The sequence below is a fragment of the Gouania willdenowi genome, chromosome 10 (genome assembly GCF_900634775.1).
Source record: "Gouania willdenowi chromosome 10, fGouWil2.1, whole genome shotgun sequence".
Classification (NCBI taxonomy): Eukaryota; Metazoa; Chordata; class Actinopteri; order Blenniiformes; family Gobiesocidae; genus Gouania; species Gouania willdenowi.
Window position 1 is genome coordinate 26,480,514 of NC_041053.1, and position 19,381 is coordinate 26,499,894.

Genomic DNA, 19,381 nt, shown 5'->3' on the forward strand with positions numbered 1-19,381 from the left:
TTTCTGGTCTGACCTATTTAAACCACAATATGCACTGACTTGGGTTACTTTTAGATTTGATGGTGTGCCTAATAATTTGACCTTTGTAAATACCAGTCAATAATACAGTTCTGAAGCCCTCAGATGTACATTATCATCAAAGCATGCTGTTGTGTGTAGCGGCCTGAGGGCGTGATTTTCATTTTGAATGGCATATCATACGGGCGCTAGGACCCTGGAGTGCTGCTGTGTTATCACCATGGCTGTGTTTACCTGCTGACTGTCAGCTCCAAGCTCTGCACCAGCACCAAACTACAACCAAAGCACTGCATTACACCGGTATTACACTGTACTGTACACATGCTGCTCTGAGGCTGACGCAGTGTGACGCACAGCGGCTGATGGAGCACATCCGGCTACCGAAGGTAACGAAAATACTGCAGGAATCATTATTATTAGCCTCCATTACTGTTCAGTACGGTGGGATCGTTACACAATCAGAGAGGGCTGTGTGTGTGTGTGTGTGTGTGTGTGTGTGTGTGTGTGTGTGTGTGTGTGTGTGTGTGTGTGTGTGTGTGTGTGTGTGTGTGTGTGTGTGTGTGTGTGTGTGCGTGCGTGCGTGCGTGCGTGTGTGTGTGCGTGTGTGTGTGTACACCACGTTGGCTGATGTGTACTACTATACTACCAGATGTTACAATGCAGTGCACACGTGTCCATGTGTGTGTGTGTGCGTGTGTGTATGTGTGTGTGTGTGTGTGTGTCTGTGTGTGTGTGTGTGTGTGTGTGTGCGTGCGTGCGTGCGTGCGTGCGTGTGTGTGTGTACACCACGTTGGCTGATGTGTACTACTATACTACCAGATGTTACAATGCAGTGCATATGTGTCCAGGTGTGTGTGTTTGTGTGTGTGTGTGCATCTTGAGGATGATGCTGTAATTTCAGGGTTGGGGTCAATTACACTTTTCAATTACAATTACGTCTTCAGTTATCCATGTTCAATTACAACTCGGTTATTCATTTTCCCCTGAAAATACATTTAAAATACAATTAATCACAATCAATTATGATCATGGTGACTTGCATTTTATCCAATTACAATTCAAATTACAATTATAATTTTCCCCCTGAAATTCAATTACATTATCTATTACTAAAGTTCAATGACAGTTAATCACAATTATTGATCCTGAAATAAATAACCCCATAAAACGTAACTTGTGTTAGCTTCATGTTAGCATTTGTTGTAATAATGGGTCAGTTTTGACCCATGTTTTAAATCAGCTGTAAAAATATTATCTATCATCTAAATTGTTTTTCATCTCTTAGTTACCTTGTTAGGATTCCTAATCAATGAAAAATACTGTATAATCCTAGATTTATATATATATATATTTTTTAAATGGTAAAATAATCCTCAAAATTCACTGACAGAGCTTATTTTAATAATTGTTCACTACATATGTTTAATAAGCCATAGAACTGTAGCATTGTTCCCCAGGGTTGCGTATAATTAAATTGTAATTGGCAGTTTCCATGCCAATTACAATTACAAAGTCAATTATCTGAACTCAATTACCAATTAAATTATGGTTACAACAGCAATATATTTTTTCAAATGCACTTACTGGTAGAATTATAATTGACTCAAACCCTGATGCTGGTCTTCTTCTGTCATTTGCAGGTAGAGCATGTCCGGCTCCTGGACAGGGTGTCCCCCAGGAGGAGCAGGCTGGGCACCCTCTACCTCACTGCCACCCACAGCATCTTTGTGGAGAGCCAGGGTGCTGCTCGCAATGAAACATGGGTAGGACGTCACACTCTGAGATCATATTGTCTCCAATACAACAGCGTCACATTTAAAGGGGTTCTGTTCTCTAACGTGACACCAATGAGCTCGGCCTAAAATCTGATTCACCACAAAGATAAATACAGATGAAGTCAGAGCCTTTGCAGACTTACACACACAAGTTTGTGTATTAAATGAAACATCTTTGAATGTTTATTTTCACTGAAACATTGGGACAAATGTTGTTTTTTTTTAGCTTCACAGATTTGGTGTATGAGTTTTAGATGCGTTTTTAAAAAACACAAAGTGAATTTTTTTGTAAAATATTATAAAATTGAATTGTGCAAATGTTAAATGTTTTACGATAAGTTAAAAGTTGTTTGTTAGTGGCTAATAAAATAGGAACATGAGTGTTTTCTATCGAATGTAATAGAAAATTAAACAATTTCATAAATTAGGATGAAGAAAGTGATGCTGGTATTAGTAAATATTTCATACCTTTTAAGTTATTATCTATTACTTCAAATTGATTTTTTAATAAGTGTTTTTCAAACTGCCCTTTGGGATATTCTGTATCTTTTAAAAAAGCTGACAGCTTAAGAAATGTTGATGACCCCTGTATAGACACTATATACATGTGAAATAACTATGTTTTAATTACTGTTGTAGGTGCTTCATGGGCTGGTGTGCAGTGTGGAACAACTGGCCTCTACCTCCTCAGGGTCTCCACTGCTGATTCGCTGTAAGAATTTCAGGGTTCTTCATTTTATCGTCCCCCAAGAGCGCGACTGCCACGACATTCTTCTGTCCCTGCAGCGTCTCTGCCGCCCCGGTGAGTATGATTTGTTAATAACAGACAGAACATGAATGTACAAGCCCATATTTGTATGGAAAAGTTCATTCACAAACTGTTAAGACTATTAGGATCTTGCTTTTTGCATGTATTTTGTCTATCGATACGGTCAGATCCATATTTGATCACTCAACACCAAGATATTCCAGATGTGCTTTTTTATATTGTTTTTATTATTGTTTTATTTAAAGGACAATGTGCAGTTACATTATTTATCTGCAGACCTTTAGACTAATTTGATTGTTTTTACGTCGAAAAACAGGAGAAAGGTCAGGTCACTTTATCAGGGGCAAGAAAAGATTATGGACAAAAAGCACTTTTACCCCAAACACGCCACAATTCCTCCTTCAGATAAAATCAGGAACACAGATAAAATATATTTTCTACAATCAAAAAGCAGCGGCACATCTTCACTCAAAGCATTTTAATTCATTTTTTTATTGCTCTTGTTTTCTTGTTTCAAGGGAATTGACTTAGTCTCACATGTTATTTTAAAACCAATCATGGTTCTGGTTCTCATTATTATCTCCTCTTTATTTTGAAACAGTTCAGACTCTCAAAATGTTGCCAGAAAAGTTTTTTTTTAATCTTGTTTATCTACTACCTGACGTCTTGCAGAGAGCTACGAGGAGCTCTACTGTTTCTCCTACAAGCCAAATGTGAATGCGGAGGAGAGGAGGCAGGAATGGGACCTTTTGGACGTCAGAGCTGATTACAGCAGAATGGGACTCCCAAACTCTCAGTGGAAACTCACTCCTGTCAATCACCACTATAAGGTCAGTGAGCTGATTATGGAGTGTTTATTTATTTATTTAAAGGGACAATGCATATTAATAAACATATAAATGTAAATATGCCAGAATTAGCCAATGGCTATTTTCCATCTGTAGTCCCTGGTATATCAAGGAAATACAAAGACCAATGTACAACATTAAAGACAAACAATCATCACACAGATCATCCACACAATTAAACTTGAGACTAAAAAAACCAAAACATTGTGGTCAGTGGTCACATGTCTGGTTCCCTTTGAGCCAACCTTTAAGTTTTGTTTTAAATACTATGAGTGTGGTACAGTCTCTGATGTCCACTGGGATGCTGTTCCAAACCTTGGTCCCTTTCACTGATAGCACCTGTTGACTAAATGCTGTGTGTCTATACCAGGGGTCTGCAACCTTTACTCTCAAAGGAGCCATTTTGCCTAATCTCACCAGGATTAAAGTCCTTCCGGAATAATTTAACGAGTTAATAGATTTAAAGGGATACAAAAAATACTTGAATTTGATAACACATGATCATGTGATGTCACATGCTAATTTTTTGCAACATATCAAGCATGCATATTAAGCCCGGCATGTTGGCAATTAAATAAATCTTTCCCCACACAATAAAAATCTATATTTTCTTCCAAAATAGTGTTTTTGTTAGTTTAGTTATATTACTAGGGATTTAAAACTTAAGGTTAGCCACATGTGCAGGAAAGTTGATGTTCTGCGGATGTTGCAGGAGAAGAAGTAGGAAGGTGGCCGAGTTATTACACAATGTGATTTATTTTTAAGTTAACCAATGGTTTTATCATAATTTTATTTGAAGTTGATGCCATTAATCATCAATACCATGTGTAAGAAATAATTCATTATTTATTTATTTATATTTTAAGCTACAGGGAGCCATTTCAAAAGAGCCACATGAGGCTCCAGAGCCGCAGGTTGCAGACCTCTGGTCTATAAGGTGCCACACAGTCGCCTCTGGTGGAGGCTCTAGTCACTGTACCACTTGTACTAGATTTGAACTTAATTAATTCATTCAAGGATGGTGGAGAGAGTCCATGCATAATCTTGTAAACCGAACAAGCCAGTTTCAATTTTCTGAAATTTTCAAAATTTAGAATATTATATTTTTCAAGTATGAGGCAATGATGAAATAAAAATTGTTTTTTATCAAATATTTTTAAAGCTTTTTTATATAGAGACTCAATTGGTTTTTAAGTAGTCAGATTTGTCAGTGACCAGTTAGTAATGCAATATTCAATATGTGAAAAGATCGTACAACGAAGTAACGTTTTAGCTTCATTTTCTGGCAGTGATGTTAGGATTTGATTAAAATTGACAATTTTACACATATGTTTAAAACATGATAAAGTTGAGCCAAAGATAACGCCAAAATATTTAAATTTGTCCACAATCCTCTCCTTTTATGAATACATCTGAGCTTGTTCTTGCTGTTGGGCATTTTGAAAACACACACAGTTTTCTTAGAATTCAATAAAAGACGAGACATACCGAGTCACTCATCAATGCAGCATATTGTTGGAGTGTTTATTCTATGTTTCTGAGTAAAGGTGTGTGACACTTATCCTGCTGAGCTGCTCGTACCGGAATCAGCCACACCTCCCGTCATAGTGGGAAGCTCCAAGTTTAGAAGCAGAGGCCGATTTCCCACCCTGGCGTACTATTCCAAAGAAAATCACGTAAGATCCCCTTGTGTGTTTCACTTCTCTCATTATTCTTCAGTCAATCTTTTTACAAACGTGGCCTAAAATCTTTGAAAGATTAGAAGATCTATGTCTAACACAACACATTATCTTGCACCATATTTGTTTTATTAACTTTTAAAAATGGGACCACTTTACCGTTTTAAAAACTTTATTCCGCCATCTTGAAATCACGTGATTGATGATGTCACACACACCCTTTTGCCTGTAAACATGTCATGTTTTCTATTAGAGTGAAGCATTCAGCCTGCTTTTCAGATCATTTAACAGCTTTTTCGGACAAAATAACAATTTTTGCTGCCTTTTGTTGCTTTAAATAAGTGGTTCCCAAACAGGGGTACGTGTACAACTCGGGGTACAGGAGCACATTGTATGGGGTACTCGGAAAGATTTAACAATTAATTTAAAAACAATCGGGAAATGTTCCTAGTTCCCTTTAAAGCTTTTTTGGGACAAATTCACCGTAAACTAGCAGTACTTTTGCTCAATAAAATACTATATTTTTTTGTCATTTATTGAAACATTATGTTATGCTGTAGAGGCCATTTTAACAAACCTCTGACAATTGGAGACTATAATTAGCTACATTTTACAAAGGAGACTGTATTTACTTACTATTAAAGTAATCACTTAAAATCATTAAATCAAATTATCATGCTAAATTCACTTTTAGCCCTTAAATGCATTTTGTTGTATATTTAGAGTGCTTAGAAGTACAGAAAGGTTCAAATTAGTCTCTTCAGGTGCTCCGTTGATATCTTTATATTCTGTTTTGGTCATATTTTTCAATCTGTTTTGATTTTTCAATTCTCTGTTACGTTTTTTGAACAATAACGTCACAGTATTTGCAGCGGAACTGCCAAATTAGGACATCAACTCCAGGTCCAACACTTCGAGCAATCCGCCATTTTTATTTCTCGCTTTTATTTTGTAGTCCAAGCTCCAGGATGCCGAAGTTACAAGAGGATAAGTCAAAATGTTCGGTTGTTGGATGTAGAAACCCACACACTTCATTACACCGTCTCCCAGCATCAGAACCTTTTCGAAGTGCCTGGTTGAGTTTTATTTTTTATGGAAATGTACCCACATCTGTGGGTAAGGTCATTTTTGTGTGCACGAAGCACTTCAAGGATGACTGCTTCAGCAACCTCCACCAGTATAAAGAAGGATTTGCCGAAAGACTTCGTCTGATTGAGGGTTCAATTCCTTCTATCTTTGGAGACGACGAACAGAGCACTTCGGTAAGCTGTAAATAATGCTAAAAAGTGTGATGATAAGACGTCCCTGTCATTGTTTTGTTAGCATTAGCAGTTGCACCTTCTTCATATGTTTGCGCTGTGTTCTCGTTTTAGATCCTTGATGATATGGCCTACGTGATTTAATTTAAGTCTAAAGTTTTCATTAATCATTTCATTTTGCCGTTTTTGTCTCCGAAAAGACTGTATTAAAATGCATTTCGTGACGTTAGCTTGGCGCTAGCGTTAGCTCGGTGCTTGTGTTAGCTCATTTGTCAGGGTTCTGCAGGTTCATCATCTTCATTTTCATCTCGCTCCATCAGGTCAGACTCTGGCTCAAACATGTAAGGCTGGATGGACAAGTATTCTGTTGTTGACATTTTGTAAATAACGTGTGAATAAACATTTTCTGCACCGCTACATAGTCGTATCTCTTCTATCAAACTACAAAATTGGCCGAACAGGGTGGAGTTGAACCGAGTGTCACCTCTACAACCTGGAGAGGGGGCGGGGTATGAAGTGTCTCATTTGCATTTAAAGATACAGCACCAAAATGAGTTGCTCTCAGAAGCACATCAGAAAAGGGGTAGAAAAGGGGCCTGTGGAGCTATAATAATGAGGAATTCAGACCCAAGCATTGCAGTTCTGCTTTATATAGACCACAACTGTATGATTTATATGTAAAAAGAAAGGATTTAAAACCATGATATGTTTCCTTTAACTAAATTCCACTTTAAATTCCATTAACTGTTTTGAATATGTAGATTAAGCTTTAGGGAACCAATGTTCAAGACACATTTATGGGTTTAGGAGACGCCGCTGTTCCACAAATTAAAACGCATATGAAATTATGGAGAAGGTACTTATGATGCGAAGAGGGGGTACAAATGATTTAATAAAAATGCGAAGGGGGTACAAGGGACAAAAACGATTGGGAACCACTGCTCTAAATAATCAGGATAAGTTTAAGATGTTGATGTAAACCTGTTTGGTTTACCGAAAGAGGACGACTCAAAAAATAATCTATGACCGCAGGGGATGAAACTCTGCTGTTTGGTAGTAGACAATGAACCAGAGAAGAAGAGCTCAGTGAGCGGCTGACGGTCTGGTGGCTAAAGTTAGACAGTAATTAATCACAGACTTTTGAAGATCCAAGAAGTCCTTTTTGGTGGGCTGTGTGACATCATCAATCACGTAATTTCAAGATGGCGGAATACAGGTTTTAAAACAGTAAAGCAGTCTAATTTTTAAAAGTGAATAAAATAAATATATACTGTATAATGATATTTCAAAGGTTTTAGGCCACATTTGTAAAAACAGTGGAGGATCCCTTTAAGTCAACAATTACACAGCCCAGTGGTTTAGGATTCATTCCAGGAAAAGCCTCTAAAAATGATAAGTGTAACACAAACACAGCATTAGATGTTCATTTTGGATGATTTCTGTTCTGTGGCCATAACTATTAAAAGTAGGAATGGTCGTAATTTAGACTTTATGAGTGAGAGATCAGGTTCTCATGGTTCGGTAGCTTGTTGGTCAGTTCATATTTCATTTTTTTAAAGATACTCTCACGCTTTTTCCCCTGTGTCTACTGAAGGGATATTATGAAGTGTTTCAGGACGTAATCCCTATAGATGAATAATAAACTAATAAAAATGAATGAATGAATCAGATACATAAATAGACAAGTACTGCGATGTGATTTGTGTGCACATTCCCTGTAGTTCTGATGCTTTTGTGGTTTAATCAAAACAAACACGAGTCTAAATCCACCAATGAGGACATTCCTGAGTGCCTCTGACTCCCTCCCAGGCGTCCATCTGCCGCAGCAGCCAGCCGCTGTCGGGCTTCAGCGCTCGCTGCCTGGAAGACGAGCAGATGCTAGAGGCCATCCTGAGGTCCAATCCCCACAGCGACTTCATCTATGTGGTGGACACCAGGCCCAAGGTGAGGCCTCTGTGTCCCAGGAATAGTCTGTTGAACGTATCAGTCATACAGTACTGTGCTGTGTGTTCAGGTGGGAGTTATTTACCACAGTGCGTTTGGCCAGCTGTGTCCTCACAGCAACGGCTCTGAAAACATCCTGACTGGGCTCATATCACCCTCCATTACTTCATGAAATATTCAGTTTCACACGCTAAAACAAACACATTTAGAAGAATGTAAAAATGAATAGGAACTGATTACTACAATCATCACATTTTCCAAACTGTGGCCTGACTTAACTCTCTCTGAGAGTTTAAATAATTGTTTGCCTTCCTCCGTTCTCAAAAGTCAAATAAGTATCCAACGTGTTCTTCATCTACCATACACACTGTTATAAGATAATTTCTGTCAAACTCCTTAAAAATGCTCACTGTATGCATTTTTTGGTGGGGGACATCCCTTCCATTTACATCAAATATGTGCAACCCAGTTTATTTCCTTGATTTAAAAAAAAAAATAATTATCAGTAAGATAATAAAGCTCCCGGCAGAACATTCTTCTAGTTGTGGGAAATGGGAAAATGTTGATAAGTTCTGCACTTTTTTTGGAGCAATAAGTCATGGGATCCTTTTATAATCTCTGAAATCCTCCCCCCGTCTGCAGTTTTTCACAGATGTTTTTAAGTCTGAATCTTTCTGCAAACTTATTTTAAATAGTTCACAGAATTTCAAAGACTTCTTTGTAAGACTTTCAAGAACTTTTTGTGGATTTCTTAGAAAAGCCTGCTAGATTTTACTGATAACCCCACACACTAAATAATACAGTAAACTTCCGCCTCATATTTTTATTTTACAAAAACATGTATATTTGGCCTATTGTTCATTATTATCATCACACTTGCTGCAGTTAATGTCCATACATTAGTTCTATAATTCCTGGCTTTGCAGCCTTCCCTATTGACAATTGGCTTTATATTTGATGAAAATCTCTTTTTTAGGTGGACTTCAGATTTCTGTATTTAAAGCATGATTTATTGTCACTCAGTATCATATATTTCCAAAATTTCACATCAACTATAACCACTAAGGGTAATGTATGTCATGTAGAAGCTTTGAAAAGCGTTATTTCTTATGGGTATGTGATTTTCACAGAAAAGAGGCTGGAGCTTAGCAGATTAAAAGACAACAATTTATTTGAGTGCTAAAGTTCACTGATGGTTACATTAATTTCTCTCAGGTTCCTTTTGTAATTCACTCTATATAATAATAACCTTAATGGTGCATTTCCATAACGTGGTGTGGGCTTTACTTGAGGACACTTGTTTTGGACTATTCTGAGGGTGTTTTTCTTGAAGGATTTTAACTTCTTATTACGTTTAACTAAAGTAAAATTCTCTCAATGCAACACTGACATGAAACAAGTGAGAAAGATGATCCTGATTCTTGGCATTTTGTTGTTTTTAACCATTCTGCAGCCATTGGGAGTGCTGCCTTTACTGGGTTTTCTTTGTTCTTTCTGGTGAATGTTTGATTATATATTTAATGTGTTAGGCTACAGTGGGCGTGTTAAATATAAGGTATGCAGATCAAATTCAGTTGGCCAGGTTGTAGGACAATTACGGCTAATTATTTTGTAAAGCGTTCAATACCCGATATCTGTGACAAGGCTTCACACCCTTTTTTTTGTTTATATTTTGATTTATATACAGATTTTGACATGTGGATGTGTTAAAACTAAGGCTCAGTAATGTTAAAATGCCACTTAACTCTTCTTGTTTGAGATCAAACTGAAATGAGTTTCATACCTACATGTTTTTGACTCCTAGACAGGAGCAAGTTCGAAATTGAAAAGTTGTTTTTTTCCTAACAAAAACAGTTGAGTCATGAAACACGTTCCCTGCTGCTGGTGTCTTTCCAGTTAAACGCTATTGCAAACCGAGCAGCAGGAAAAGGCTACGAAAATGAAGACAACTACTCCAACATTAAATTCCAGTTTCTTGGCATCGAGAACATCCACGTCATGAGGAACAGCCAGCAGAAAATTCTTGATGGTAATTATCATGTCAACTTTCCACTGGAAACTGTTTGAGTGCAGCCATCTTTGAATGACTGTTACGTTGTTTGTTGGGGTAATAATGTACATTTCCTGGCTCTGCCTGTTGAAAGCAGCTGGTTCTGCAGATCACTGACCCTGTGCCACCCCTGTGGTTTTTTAATATACAGCCATGCACGCTGAACTGTGTTGCTATCAGCCTTTGAATGAGCCCACAGGAGAATTTCTTGGTATTACGCAGGGTGCTCCTCAGAAAACTTTGAATCCATCTGGTTTTTATTCCAGGGATATTTTGGATTCCCGGAGTGAACTTTTCTGGACATTATCCCCTAAAGACAAACGGAGAGCGTGAGAATGATGTGATTCAAAGTCTGAAAACTTAGAGCTGCGATTTGTTGTAACTCTTTGCCCCCCTGGCAGAAAGAGGCAAGTCTTAATATCTTTAGAGACCGAGCCTTTTTCTCAGTCTACCTGTACATTTGAGTGAAATATAGACGACCTCCCAGATGGCAGCATCAGCGCCAGCCTTGCCTGAATGCAGACAGGTTACAGAGCTGCAGGCAGGATGAACCTGTTCACCTGACGCTTTGCTCTTTGAGACTTGTTCGAGAAAAAAAAAAAAGAAAGAAACCCCAACCTGTGTCAGTGCTGCACTGAGTGAATGAGACGTGAACAGGTGTTTTCTGTTATCGGTTGGTGAAGTGATCAGTCAGTGAAATGCTGTCCATGCAGAAAAGAATCTGTTTCACTGCTTTCAGTGTGCAAATATTTAGGTTACATACATACATAAGGCTGACATTAGGCTGTCATTATCAGTCATTAGCATGAATGAGGTGCCATGAAGGCTGTCACTAAGTGTCATTCACTATATTATGACACCTTTGGAGCTATGTTGGCATTTTTTGGGTTAGGTGGAGGGATCTAGTGGGGTTAGGGTTAAGGTTATGGGTTAGGGCAGGGGTCTGCAACCTGCAGCTCTGGAGCCTTATGTGGCTCTTTGACTCTTTTGCAAAGGCTTCTTATAGCTTTAAAAAAATATATATATTATTATATTTTATATATATATATATATATATATATATATATATATATATATATATATATAAATATATTATTTCTTACAGATGGTAATGATGATTCGTGACATTAACTTCAAATAAAATTATGGGAAAACATTTTGTTAACCGAAACATACATCACATTGTGCAATACCTGCCATCTTCCTACTTCACCTTCTGCAACATCTACAGAACATCAACTCTCCTTGCACCTGTGGCTAATCTTAAATTTTAAATCCCTGCTAAGATAACTAAACTAACAAAAACACTATTCTGGAAGAAAATAGAGCCTTTATTTGTGTGGGGAAAGATTTATTTAACTGTCAACATGCCGGCTTAATGTGCATGCCTGATATGTTGCAAGAAATTAGCAATTGGCATGTGTTGATCGACATGATCACGTGTTCTCAAATTCAAGTTATATTTTGCTGCCCTTCAAATTCATTAATTCATAAAATTTTTCCATATAATGTTAACTCTATATGATTTAATACACTATATTGTCTTCAATGAGAATGTATTTTTTCGGCTCCGGAAGAATTTTAATCCAAGTCAGATTAGGCAAAATGTCTCCTTTGAGAGTAAAGGTTGCAGAACCCTGGGTTAGGGTAACAAATGACACTTAATGACAGCCTTCATGACACCTTATTCATGCGAATGACAAGTGTCATGTCATAATAATGACAGCTTTATGTATGAAACTTCAAGTAAAGTGTTAACAATTTTTCTGTCCCTTTTTGAAATACAGTGAACAACACAGAGAGCTGTGTGTCTTCAAATGCACAATTTATTTAGTTGGTGTCGTACTTGTTAAATAATGCCCTGATTCTCTAAAAACCTGAAAGAGAATGCCGTTGTGATCCTGTGGGAAGTTTAATGAACTCTACTGAGCAGGTATGCTTCATGGGTCTGAGGTAGTCTGCGTTGTGCTTGCAGTGTGTGAGCAGCGTTCCCCCTCCATGTCTGACTTCCTGGAGGGTCTGGAGAGCTCAGGCTGGCTGAGGCACATAAAATCTGTTTTGAATGCAGGCGTCTTCATTGCCAAGGTCAGTCTGAGGGGTAATCCCAGTGTCTGCATTTTTCCACTCTCAATATTGGAGGGGTGGCCAATCCTGGTCCTCAAGAGCCACTATCCAGCATGTTTTAGATGTTTCTCTCTTCCAACACACCTGATTCAAATGATTAACTCATCACCAAGCTCTGTAGAAGCCTGATTACGATCCTGATCATTTCAATCAGGTGTGTTGGAAGAGGGAAACATCTAAAACATGTTGGATAGTGGCTCTTGAGGACCAGGATTGGCCACCGCTGCAATATTGGCTTGTGAATGTATAGTTTATTCCAGAGATGGGCAACTTTTGTCACAGCAAGGGCCACGATACTGTGATATTTGCTCTGTTGGTCATATTATCAACCCTGATAGCACACATACATCTCACCGACGTCGGCACGATGAATGAAGTTGCAACGGCGAGACGTATTATGAGAGCGTTTGATCATTGGGCAGACGTTGTGGAAACATCGGCGTTTAGCCGATGTTTTGGACAATGGATTAAAGATGCTCAGCGCGGCCTCTCAGCTTATATTAACCTTTATTTAGCTCAGATCATTCAATTAGTATAAATATCTTCATATCCATAGTCGAGTATTTACTTAAATCTGATAGGAATATGGCAATATCACAACAACAACAACAAAAACAATATACTAACATTAAATAGCTTATTGTGTGTGGACAAAATAAAGAGAGACAGTTCATGATCATAAATGCATTTTCAGCAGCATAGCCAAAAACAGCTTCATGGAAGTGACATTTTACAGTTCGACAATTTCATATGTGGTATCACCGATTTGGGGCGAAAAAACACACAAAATGACGCATTAGGACTAGAATGCTGACGCACGATCTGAGGGCGACATTGGCGAGACCTATGCGTGCTATCTGGGAACATTCATGTCAGCATTAAGAATAATAACCAATCTGAACATTAGCACTGGTAAGAACCAAGGTTTTTTGTTATCAATTTTTCTTGTAATTTTTTTCCTCTCATTTTGTGTGTTTTTGGAATAATTTGTGTTTATTATTGTTGCCTTTTGTGTATTTTTAATGTCTTTTAGTGTATTTTTCTATCATATATTGTGGTTTTTGGAGTTTACTTGGTGCCTTTACTTCTCGGCCCCAGAGAGCCCAGTTGCCCATATCAGGTTTATTGTGTCCTCCGAGCCCTAGAAGTAAATGGTTCCAATTCAACTTCTTTTTTTCAATTTAACATCCAATAATGTGAGTTTGTGTGTTGCAGGCTGTTGCTGTGGAAGGTGTCAGTGTCCTGGTTCACTGTTCAGACGGTTGGGATCGTACAGCCCAGGTTTGCTCTGTGGCTTCTGTGCTACTGGATCCGTACTACAGAACCATAAAAGGACTCATGGTAGCTACTCAAACACTTGCTTTGTAATTAAGTTGATGTGTAGGACAATCATCAGACTGGCAGGTGATCATTCGGATCATTTTAAACCTGCTGTTTTCCTGCTCGCAGGTTCTCATTGAGAAAGACTGGATCTCATTTGGACATAAGTTCTCTCACAGGTTTGCCTCTCAGACTTGACTCCAATGACATGGTGCACACTTGATTAAAACCAGATTTATTTCTTTTTCCCAGATGCAACCACCTGGTAGGAGATCCCAAAGAGGTGTCCCCAGTTTTTGATCAGTTTCTGGAGTGCCTTTGGCAGCTTATGCAGCAGTTCCCCTGTGGCTTTGAGTTCAATGAGAGGTTCCTTATCACCATTCACAGCCACGTCTACTCCTGCCAGTTCGGTAACTTCATTGGGAACAACCAGAGGGAAAAGATCCAACTGGGGTGAGACTGAAATCTGAATTCACAATCACTGACCTCCTTTACATTTCATGCAAACATCTGATCAAAGAGCAAATGTGACTGCTTACACAAACAATTCATTGAGAGTTTATTGCTTATTTTCTTTTTCCACCTAAAATGAAAAGAAAATTGTCATTCTTACTTTGCAGAGTGCGTGAGAAAACTCACTCTCTTTGGAGTGATCTATGGACTAACAGAGCAGATTACACCAACCCTTTGTACCGGCCTGACCACTGCCAGACTCAAGGGCTCCTCAGGCCGTCTACTGCCCCCCACTGCTTCAAGTAGGTGCCTACAACCTACTAAACACACTAGCGTGAACACCAGAGGAAGATGCTTGCCTAACACTGGGAACTTATATTACAAACTTATATTACAAAGCTTTTTTTGGATCATGACCTCATTTTTATGTCACAAATTTATGGCAACCACCAAACATTTTTTTTTTATAATTACTTTTTGATCATGTTTGTTATAAATTTTTATACTGTTTTATTTTTTTGTCTTTGTTCTTTTTTTTTATACTGCATTTTATTTAAGCTAGATTTATATTTGAGAAAGTGAAAGTATAGAATACAGTTAAGACTGTGTGTTGTGTTTCAACTTAGAAAACTGCGTTTTGTTTTATTTTGTATTGAAAAAAAATAATTTTGAATCAGTAAGAAAAGGAATCTAGCCTAAAATGCAGTTTTTTTCTTGCATCTTTTGCATTGAGTGAAATTTCTCTCCAAAATTCCAAGCCAATCTAATCAAAAAAGAAGAGCACACATGGTTTAAGAATAATTTCAAATGCAAATATGAATCTTTGAAAGAAATCAATAGAAACAGTAACTTAAAGAGTAACTAAACCCCAAACCTTTTTCTGCTGAATACATATGTATTTGGGTATTAATAAGTAGTGCTGTTGATTGATCCTAGTCCCACTCTTCACATTTTAGTAAAAGTATTTAAATTTTGCATATTTAGTTGTAAAATGTCCGATATACTGGCCACTAAGGGTTGAACGCCGGCTATTACAACTGAATTTTGTTATTGGCTGAAACTGATTCTTTAAGATTCCCCTGCATCATCAACTTTCACTGTTGGCCCCGCCCCTCCTGTAAACGCTGAGAGGAGGGAGGAGGGTTTTCTCCAATCACAGCCCTCAGTGAGCATTTCTGTGGTGATGTTTTTGACTCTGTGCTTCTATAAACAGCAGATTCTGGTCTAATCAGAGGGTTCATCAAGCTATGTGTGTATTTACAGACACATTTAAGCTGTGTGTGTATTCCCGTCTGTCTCTGTGTGTGCACAGACGTGTGTGTAGGTCTTATCGCTATGTGTGCAGTGGAGGGAGAGCAGGGCCCTGAGCTTCACGTCATGATTGTTGGTGCCTGTGGTTGTAGTGACATATTTCAGCCTATGAACTCGCTATGTGTGTATTACAGCCTTTCTCTGCGTACAGCACTGGGCATCCTGAGTGGGCGTGTCTTACTGCTACAACAGTAATGCTCATAATCAAGGGATTCTTTGAATTTCCCTCCTAGTGGCAGGTCAGCAGAAAACAGGGGTTTAGTTACTCTTTAAAAAGTGAATCAATGAAATTCGAAACAGGTTTTGAAATGCTTCCATATCGATGCTGTAAGAGGGTTAGAATACTAATGAACATAAGGAAGTTGATACTAATTTCTCACTGATACCTAGCGGGTTTCTGTCCTCTCTATAGGTTTTGGAGTGGACTGTTTAACAGATTTGATCACGGGGTACATCCTCGACAGTCTGTAGAGGATTATTTGATCACCATCCAAGAAGAGACCCAGCAGCTGGAGGAGCAGCGAGCTTCACACAAACAGGTGCAACATTGCTCTGCAATAGTTTGTCCCGTCTCAGTTCAAAAATAACGACTGCAGTCTTTTTCTCTTTAACTCTGCAGAAAATTGCTCAGCTGAATCAGGAGCAACGGTTCAGTGTTACCACGAAAAGAGCCACGTGTGAAAGGAGCTCTAGAGCACAGAGTCACAGTAATGACCTCTGTGCGGCCAACACTCCACAAGATTACACCTGCAGCTTCTTCACCAGCAGCCCCTGTCAGCCCGTAGCCACAGACAGCAGCATGTTTGGTGAACTGTCAGACTCAAACCAAACAACCAAGTCTTCCTTCTCTAACGGCAGCGACCAGGAGTCTGGGATTGCAGACTTAAGCTGCCGATCACCTCCCAGCGAGGACAGCAGCAGGGATCCGGACTCTGATGAGGCTGCCTGAGTCAATGCCTGAGTAAATGTAGCCAATCAGCCGCTCACTGAACAAACACTAAACACTACCTTACATTTGCCAGGATACAGGATACACTTGCACTTTTGTCTGCATGTTATGAGGTGCGTTTGCTTTGCTGCCAAACTTAAAAAGTGAATACTTTAGTACAATGGTTTCCAAACCCCACCACCCCCCACAAACAAGATGTTCCCTTTATTGAAAAAGGTCAAATTTGTGATTCTTCTTCTTCAAAACTCATCAAATTAACATCAAATGTGCAATCACATATTTTAAAACAATAATAATAAAGTGCTTTGAGTGCAAAGAATCACACCCCCCTTGCCATAAGGTCAACGCCCACCCCCCAACCCACAGTTTCGGAACCACTGGTTTAGTATAACTGACCAGAACCACTATTGATTAGTGGGAACATTCAGTAAGCCTGAGTGTTTTACAGTGATTTTAAACCCTAACCACTGTAAACCCTACATTTAGTATTTAACTTAGTTTATCCAAATGTTGAGCCACACTGATCAATTGAGGGTGGGTATAATGTACTGGGAAACACTGGTCACTGTGTGCAGCTTTCCAAACATGGTCTTCCATCAATCTAAAGGCATCAATGGAGAAAAAAAACGAATCAAAGTGCAAACAAGATTATTTTGATTATTTACAAGATATATCTGGTGTGTGTGAACGTAGCATTCTGATCAGATCTGAGAAACTTAGTCAAATAAATAAATTGCAACAAATGTAAGTCATTATGACTCATCTTGCTGTAAAGACTAATGTAGCAACAGTTTGATAACTGATTCTGTTTAAAAACAACAACAAATACTCAAATTATTTAAGAAATATACATACAAAATGTATTGATATTAAGCTCTCATATTCAAGTATATGTAATAGGAAAGAGACTGAAAAAAGCACACGACGTAGAACTCTGTGGTAACTTAAGAATGCGAAACAAGACAGAAAGTGAATCAAACATTGGATACTGAATTTTATTTGTTTTAATATTATTTACTGATCACTGCCAGTCTTTGAACAATGTAGCCAAGCTTCTTTGCGCTTCAGAAAACCTTAGACCTTACACTCACACTCACGACCCAAGATGATTTTCTGAGACTGAACTATTAACTACTCAACCGTGACCACGGCTCAGGTTCGGCCTTTACACAGTTAATAATAATATGTGCTCAGAAGCTGCTGAATAAGCATGTGGCTTCTCTATTTTTGTATGATATTTTCATTTGAAATTTTCATCTCCTTATTTCTTACAGTATTTAATTCTGTTTTTATATATATATGTCTGCATGTTTTTGTCATTTGTCTTGAAAAACCTTAAGAATAATTTCTTTCAACTGGAAAAAACGTAATCAAAATGTAAAGTTGTCTATAAATAAAATCATTGCCCCAAATCTCTTTTTTTATGTCAATTGTAATAATGCCCCATTGTAACTAAATTGTTAAACAGTATTAGATGTTTAACAATTTTCTTGGCAGTTTGTTGAAATGACCCTTTAGCCATGTCTGTCTGCAGTTACTGCACTGTAGTCTGGCTTGGTGTAATAACAGCTATAGTTTTATCGTGGTTTTCCTTTTATCTGCATAAAATGCTTGATGAATTACAGGACTTTAATTCAATTCAACTTCAAATATTTTTATAGCGCAAAATACAACAAAGTCATCTCAAAGCGCTGAACAAAATATAAAGTCCATAATAAAAAAGAAGAAAGAACCCAACAAGATCCACATGAACAAGCATTTAGCGACAGTGGGAAGAAAAAACTCCCTCTTTTTTATTGGAAGAAATCTCCAGCAGAACCAGGTTCAGAGGTGGCAGCCATCCGCTTCGACTGGTTGGGGTTAGTGAGCAGAGGGACAAACAGTATAGGATAGAAGGATAGTCCATCCAAGTGTCCCAGACTAGTTGAGCCGCGAACCATTGATCAGCCCATCCAAGTGTCCCAGATGAGCCATCGATCAGGAACCGCTATCTCCAGCATCAAGACACCTGAAACAGAAAAGAGAGCGGTGGGCGAGGAGAAGGCACAGACTGCAGGAAAACAATAAAAAATAAATATCTATATATATATATATATATATATATATATATATGGGGTGGATATCGGTGTAAATGGTGTGAAGCAGTATGATGGGTATGCAACAAGGAACAGAAGTGGGGGGTTGTCTACAACCTGGCACAACCGTGTCGCTGAACAAAACATCTCATTGCAGCCCATTAGAGCTATGTGTAGATGGTGGATCGTGTTTGAATATAATGTTGGCGTTCTACTATATAATCTTAGTTCTTAGTTCCTATTTTTAAGTTTAGAGCTTCTTTCCTAGTGTTTAGGTTAACGCTATTATATGGTATATGCTTTAGCAAATAAGTAGGTTTTGAGTTTACTTTTAAAGGTGGAGAGAGTAGCAGCCTCCCGTATTAAGACTGCGAGCTGGTTCCAAAGGCGAGGCGCTTGGTAGCTGAATGATCTGCCTCCTGTTCTACTTCTAGATACTTTAGGAACTTCCAGGAGACCAGCAGATTGAGAGTGGAGTGTTCTGCCCGGACGATAGGGCACTAACAGGTCTTTAGGATACACAGGAGCTTGATCATGTAGAGCTTTGTATGCTAACAGGAGGATTTTAAACTCTATTCTAGATTTTACAGGAAGTCAATGAAGAGAAGCCAATACTGGAGAAATATTCTCTCTCCTGTTAATACCTGTTCATATTCTAGCTGCAGCATTCTGAATTAACTGGAGACTTTTTAGTGAGTTACTGTGACATTCTGACAGTAAAGAGTTACAATAAGTTAGTCTAGATGTAACAAATGCATGGATTCATTTTTCAGCATCACTCTGGGCCAAGATATTCCTGATTTTAGA

At 38.3% G+C, this 19,381-nt stretch overlaps 1 protein-coding gene across 1 annotated transcript; it reads left to right on the forward strand.

Annotated features, from left to right (window-relative positions):
• Positions 1-215: 215 nt before the first annotated feature.
• On the forward strand, positions 216-17,902 carry mtmr7a (myotubularin related protein 7a). The gene is made up of 14 exons (XM_028459935.1): positions 216-404; positions 1,659-1,781; positions 2,433-2,595; positions 3,235-3,392; positions 4,958-5,086; positions 8,158-8,292; positions 10,189-10,321; positions 12,318-12,427; positions 13,682-13,807; positions 13,916-13,965; positions 14,039-14,239; positions 14,407-14,541; positions 15,963-16,089; positions 16,170-17,902. The coding sequence occupies exons 1-14, from the start codon at positions 381-383 to the stop codon at positions 16,497-16,499; spliced, it is 1,944 nt and encodes a 647-aa protein (XP_028315736.1). The 5' UTR covers positions 216-380; the 3' UTR covers positions 16,500-17,902.
• Positions 17,903-19,381: the final 1,479 nt, after the last annotated feature.

What these genes read in the sequence shown, in the direction of transcription:
- mtmr7a (XM_028459935.1), top strand. Translation starts at nt 381, where the DNA reads ATGGAGCACATCCGGCTACCGAAG. An exon ending in CTGCTCGCAATGAAACATGG is followed by an intron (nt 1,782 to 2,432) that starts GTAGGACGTCAC and finishes TTACTGTTGTAG; the next exon opens with GTGCTTCATGGGCTGGTGTG. An exon ending in ACTGCCCCCCACTGCTTCAA is followed by an intron (nt 14,542 to 15,962) that starts GTAGGTGCCTAC and finishes TCCTCTCTATAG; the next exon opens with GTTTTGGAGTGGACTGTTTA.